General features: G+C 36.6%; 1 protein-coding gene across 1 annotated transcript; it reads right to left on the reverse strand.

Annotated features, from left to right (window-relative positions):
• Positions 1 to 5,560: 5,560 nt before the first annotated feature.
• On the reverse strand, positions 5,561 to 6,161 carry LOC149569535 (histone H4). Its single transcript, XM_089822213.1, has one exon. It carries the CDS (start codon positions 6,081 to 6,083, stop codon positions 5,772 to 5,774), a length of 312 nt encoding a protein of 103 aa, XP_089678339.1. The 5' UTR covers positions 6,084 to 6,161; the 3' UTR covers positions 5,561 to 5,771.
• Positions 6,162 to 6,593: the final 432 nt, after the last annotated feature.

Here is a 6,593-nt window from a genome sequence, read left to right on the forward strand (position 1 = left end):
TTTGTCTCTTTCACAATCAGCCGCAGTCAATTTGAAACCAAAAAAGATGCCTAAAGTGAGAGGTAGAAAATCTAATAGGGTGATAACAAGAGAGGAGGTAGAAGCAGGCTTTCAATCCACTCTTGATGGAAAGTTTTCTATCTTGACACGTTCGACAAGGAGAGCAAAAGTCTCTCCTTGTCAAACATGAAGATTATTTCGTGGAATGTCAGAGGCATTAATGCCTCTAACAAGAGACAAAGAATCAAGCAACAGCTTGATTCTTCGAAGGCAGATATTATTATGTTACAGGAAACCAAGTTATTGCAGGGAAATTACGAAAAATCAATTATGACTTGAAAGGGTTGGTGCTCTGTTCATGTGCAGGGAATGGGTGCTTCAGGGGGTCTTGGCATCTTGTGGAATCCTAAGACAGTGCAAGTCCAGTTGATTCAACAGCAAGCAAATTGGCAATTGATAAAAGTCCAACATTTCCAACTTTCTTTTCATCTTTTTAATGTGTATGGTCCCTCTGCTACAAATGATAAGAGAAGGCTATGGGAAACTTTTATAGGTGTTATTCAGAGTATCCAGGTCCTAAATGTTATCATGGGTGGTGATTTTAATGCTATTCTCAATGCGGATGGAAAAATTGGAGGTATTTGCCCTCTAGCTAAGACTGTTCAAGATTTCTCCTCTTTCCTTTTGGATAATGATTTCTTATATGTGATACCTAATTCAAGTGGTTATATTTGGACTAATAAGCAAATGGGTTTCCATCAGATAGCTGAGAGGCTTGATAGATTTCTGATATCTCAGTTATGGAGAATTCAAAATTATAGCATTTCTTCAGCTATTTTGTCCTTCCTAGGCTCTGACCACTTCCCAATTGAGTTGTTAATAAATCTTCCTTCTTTGGCTTATCACAATCATAGGCCATCTTTCAAGTTTGAACGAATGTGGTTTAGACATCCCCAATTTCATCTTTTATTGAGGGAGTGGTGGTTAAATGCTCCACGTCTCATGGGCAACAAGATGTATCAATTTTGTTCAAAACTCAAACATATGAAGACTCAGATAAAAAAATGGAATAAATTTGTTTTCAAAAATGTTTTCTTTGAGAAAGAGGTGGTCAAGCAAAAACTTTATCAGATTAACAATCATGTCATTCATCATGGTTTGGATAGTGATACCTTTTTGCAACAAAAACATCTACAAGAAGAGTGGGAGGAACTTTGTTCACGAGAAGAGGCTTATTGGAGACAAAAATCACGAGAGCTTTGGCTACAAGAGGGGGACAAAAATACCAAATTTTTTCATGCTACTGCAAAACAAAAGCAGGCTTCCAGAACTATATTCTCTATCAAAGATTCAGATTTAGGCAATTCTATTCTTCCTTTTGAAGGTATTCAGCAGGAAGTTGTTAAATTTTTAAAAGATTTATTAGACCCTCAGGAGGCTGATGTTCCCTCGCATCAACAAGAAGAAGAGTTATTGAACAATATCCCAACTCTAGTTGCAGCTCAGGATAATTGCATGTTGATGGCCCCATTCACTATAGCGAAACTCCATACAGTCGTGTTTTCCATTTCTCCGAATAAATCCCCAGGGCTTGATGGTTTCTCAGCCCTTTTTTTTCAAAGATGTTGGGTTTTTATTTGTTGGGACCTCTTGGCAGCACTGGAGGAATCAAGGAAGAGTAAATCCATGCTTTGTAATTTTAATATCACTAATATTGCCCTTATTCCCAAGGTCAAAGACCCTAAGACGTTTGCTGATTTTAGACCCATTTCATTGTGCAACGTGATCTACAAAATCTTTACTAAAGCTATTTACCTCAGATTGAAGAAATTAATTCCTAATCTTATTTCTCCGAAGCAAGCAGGTTTTGTGCCAGGAAGGGAAGCTTTGGAAGGTGCCCTGGTGGCACATGAAGCTCTACATTACATTAAGACTCACCAGACTCAAAATTTTGTTATTAAGTTAGATATGATGAAAGCTTATGATAGACTTTGTTGGAACTTTCTATTCGAAGTTTTGGACAAGTTTGGTTTCTCTGCTGCGTGGTGTAATTGGGTAAAAGCATGTATATCTGGAGCATGGTTCTCAATCATTATTAATGGTTCTCCAACTGATTTTTTCTCTTCCTCACAAGGTATTAGACAAAGTGATCCACTATCTCCGATTCTATTTATCTTGATGGCAGAAGCGTTCAGTAGGTCAATTAAGTCCCAACAAGTGCAAGGAGTATGGAAAGGTGCTCTAATTGCAAGCACTAATGAGTCTGTTACACATTATCTTTTTGCAAATGATACACTACTTTTTGGTTATGCCTCCATTCAAGAAGCAAGACAGAGAAAGAGAACCCTCCAAGCTTACACACTAGCCTCGGGTCAAAAAGTGAATCAGCTCAAATCAAAAATTTATTTTTTCAACACAAAGTCTGTTTGGGCTTGCAAAATCCAAAATATTTTACAATTTCCAGTGGGTAAACTTCCATCAACGTATTTGGGAATTCCTTTTTTTGTGGGAGCAAACAAAGTTGTCTACTAGAACAACATCATTGAGAAGATAAAACATAGACTTGCAGCTTGGAAAGCGAGATGGCTATCACTATCAAGGAGAATCCTATTAGTCAAAACAGTGTTAACAACAATTCCAAATTATTTTTTTGCTATCTTGAATGCTCCTGCCTCTATTATTTAGCCAAATCGAGAAACTGATTAGAAGTTTTCTTTGGTCGGATAAATATGTCTAGGGATAAGAAAATTCTCCTAATATCTTTTAAAAAGATGTCTCATTCTAAGTCTAAAGGAGGGGTGGGCTTGCATGAACTTCTAAGTAGAAATAAAGCATTTGGAGGCAAACTCGTTTGGTTTATGTATGAGAAACCAAATAGCAAGTGGTGTTCTATTATGCATAAGAAATATTTGGATATTGATGACCCATTGCATATAAAGGGGTCAACAATTTGGAATTTTATGATGGCTTCAAGAGAGGTGGTCTTCAACTACATCACGTGGAAAGTACATAGTGGGTTATCTGTTTCTTTCTGGTTAGATTCTTGGTTGGGCTTCCCACCTCTTGTGAACTCTCCCCAAGCTTTGGAGATCATGCATATCACTAACCAACATTGGGGCTCAAAATTGATTGATTTTGTGGTTGCAATTGAGTTACACTTAGGCAAGGGTATTTGGAAGGATCCAACATCCTTACCACTAGACAATAATCAATGTTCCTTTTTATTGGGAGTTTTTAAAGAAAGAAATATTTATTTTTCTCGAGATAAGGATGTAGTAAGATGGGCTCCTTCTAAAGATGGTAGGTACTATGTTAAAAAAGGTTATAAAGCGTTACAAAATCTGGCTGAAATTAGGCCCCCATATCGTGCTTTCAATCTTTGTTGGAATAATGTTGTGCTCCCCAAAGCAAGCTGTTTCACATGGCTTGCTTTAAAAAAAAAGATTTTAACTAATGATAAATTGTCTAAACTTTCAATAGCTCAGCTATTCAAGTGTGTTTTGTGTGAAGAAATATGGGAGATTGCAAATCATATACTATTACAATGTAGAAACTCAATTATGAGATGCCACTTCCAAACAACTTGTGGAATCTTTTTCAATTATGGCCCTTGCTTTATCCTAAGTCAATGTTTCATGGTATTTGGAAGTGTGCTCCTTCAGCTATTGTTTGGGCACTTTGGTGGGAAAGAAACAAGCGTATCTTTTATCATGTTTCTTCACATATGAGCAAAGTGCAAGATCAAATTGAGAAATCTATATTCGAAAGCATTAATTCTTTAATTGCTTCTATTAGTTTTAATCACTATATTATGAGATGCCACTTCCGAACAACTCGTGGAATCTTTTTCAATCATGGCCCTTGCTTTATCCTAAGTCAATGTTTCATGGTATTTGGAAGTGTGCTCCTTCAGCTATTGTTTGGGCACTTTGGTGGAAAAGAAACAAGCGTATCTTTTATCATGTTTCTTCGCATATGAGCAAAGTGCAAGATTAAATTGAGAAATCTATATTCAAAAGCATTAATTCTTTAATTGCTTCTATTAGTTTTAATCACTATTTATCAACTTGGTATAGTAATATCATTCCAAATTGAAAAACTATTCACATTCCTATGGGTACTCATTCAAATCCAAAATTATCCGACAAAGTTGACAAATCAAATGTCAAATGGACTCCTCCGTTATTTGGTTTTGTTAAGATTAACTTTGATGGTGGATCAAAGTGAAAACCCAAGCAAATCAAGAATTGGAGCTTGCATTAAAGATAGTGTGGAAGGGTTTTAACAATTAAATCTCAACCTTTACCTCCGAGGACAAATAATATGGCAAAGGCACACACTTTGCTAGCTAGCTTAATACTAGCAAGAATAAATGGTTTTCATTCAGTTCATATTGAAAGTGACTCAATAATTATAATTAAAGCATGTCTCTCAAAAAATTCTTTCAATTGAAAAATTACTTATATCTTAAACCAGATTTGGGGGTTATTGGATTCATTTCAAAAATATCAGATATCTGAATGTAATTCTGTGGCTGACTATTTGGCAAATATGGGATGTGATGATCAGCATGTAGAATTTGTTGCCTCAGCTTCACATCCCAATCTTAATTCTCATCTAATTATTCCATCTAGCAGAATTTTTTATCCAAAATTCAAATTAATGTCTCTAATTGCAGCCTTTTATAGTTTGTGTTGTCATAGGAAAAATCTTTTGTGAGCTGCTTTTTTTATACTTATTTCTTTTGTATTTCAACAAAAAAATGAAATTTTCTTTCTAATTCTTTCCCATGGAGTTATTGAACTAGCTATTTTAATATATAGTTTGTGGCCCCATCCACATTTGCCCAAAAAAAACAAATAACAAAGCAATCGCAAAATACATATTTACAATGACAAAGTAATCGTTCTTCTCAAAGAAAATCACTGCTAACGCCTAGGCTAATAACGATGAGACGGAGCATAAACAACAAAGAAGATCACTGCAACGCATAAACTCCATTTCTGCATTTCATATTTCATATTTGACAATTTTTCGGAGTATTCTCAAATTTCAGCTGAAGCAAACGGGTCCAATTAAATTCACAAAAGTTCAAACTCAGAATAACAAATCCAAACAAATTCCAAATTTGAGACCAATGCAATGGTATCTTACACCCTACTAAGTAATAATCATCCAGCATTCCCACCATTTCGGCTTTCAGTGAACTTACCCAGGCTTACCACAATGCATCACAAGTACGATCGAAGATTCCGATTTATACTTAATTTAAACATATAAACAAGTAAATAGGCAGTCATCAGCGTGCCCGAAGTCCGATGATACAACTTTCGTCCACCTGAGCGATTGGAAAGCCAACTATTCACAAATCTTCGACGCGAGAAACTAAACATAGACCCTACCCTGACAGTCGTACAAACAATAATTTAGCAGCAAGGATGCACAAACAAACCACCCACAACCACTACTTCCCATGAAAACATACAATCATCAATCGAATCAACTGTACCACAATATTTGAACTAACATACAATTTAAGATGAGTAATAAATCGAGCAAATTTTCTTCGAAAACCACGAGGCTCAATATCTTAGATCTTGATGTCCAAAGCTTACAGAATCATACCTAAAGTAGTTTAAAGCCAAGATGCTAGACCTTACCAGTTTTTCGTTATCCACCCAGGATACAGTAAAGGCATTCAACAAACAATTCCATGACAGAGAGTGGTGTTAAGAAACACCAGAAACAAAGAAGAGTAAAAAACTGAGAATTTAACCGCCGAACCCGTAAAGAGTTCTCCCCTGTCTTTTTAGGGCATAGACAACATCCATAGCCGTAACAGTCTTTCGGCGAGCATGTTCAGTGTATGTGACAGCATCTCTGATCACATTCTCCAAGAAGATCTTTAAAACGCCCCTGGTTTCTTCATAGATGAGGCCGCTGATACGTTTGACGCCTCCTCTTCTCGCAAGACGCCTGATCGCAGGCTTTGTGATCCCCTGAATGTTATCGCGAAGAACCTTTCTGTGCCTCTTGGCTCCTCCTTTGCCTAGCCCCTTTCCACCCTTTCCTCTCCCAGACATTTTTCTCCGATCGACTGGTAGCCCTTGGAACCCTAAAAAGGAATTGTTCTGAGACGCCCTGCCAAGATTTGAATGTAATGTGACCCGCCTTGTGAATTTAATAGGAGATGCTTCTTAATCCCCAATCATTTCTGGCCGTTGGATCTGCCCAAGTCCGTTGTGATCCGGAGCAAATGCCAGGATGGAATTGTGACCATTGGATGTATTCTTCCGATTGCTGATTGGTTGTACTTCAATTTTCGCGGATCCATGGAAGTGGGACGCGCTACTAGCTTTCTTTATAGTTCATGGTTATAGGAATAGAATCAATGTTTTTGATAAAGCATTCATCTAGAGGAAATGAGAAATCAAAGTATGAAACATACAATAAAAAAAAATCTAGGGGAAATGATCTAGTAGTAATTCAAGTTAATTTTATTTATTTAGAGTTCTTCGTCCATATGTCAATTTTTGCTGATTTTTTTGGTGAATTTTCATAGGTGAGTGAATAGTTTAAAGCCAATCTTTCAG

Source organism: Cupressus sempervirens, chromosome 3 (genome assembly GCF_028749045.1).
Source record: "Cupressus sempervirens isolate cs-2001-9-10 chromosome 3, ASM2874904v1, whole genome shotgun sequence".
Taxonomy (NCBI): domain Eukaryota; kingdom Viridiplantae; phylum Streptophyta; class Pinopsida; order Cupressales; family Cupressaceae; genus Cupressus; species Cupressus sempervirens.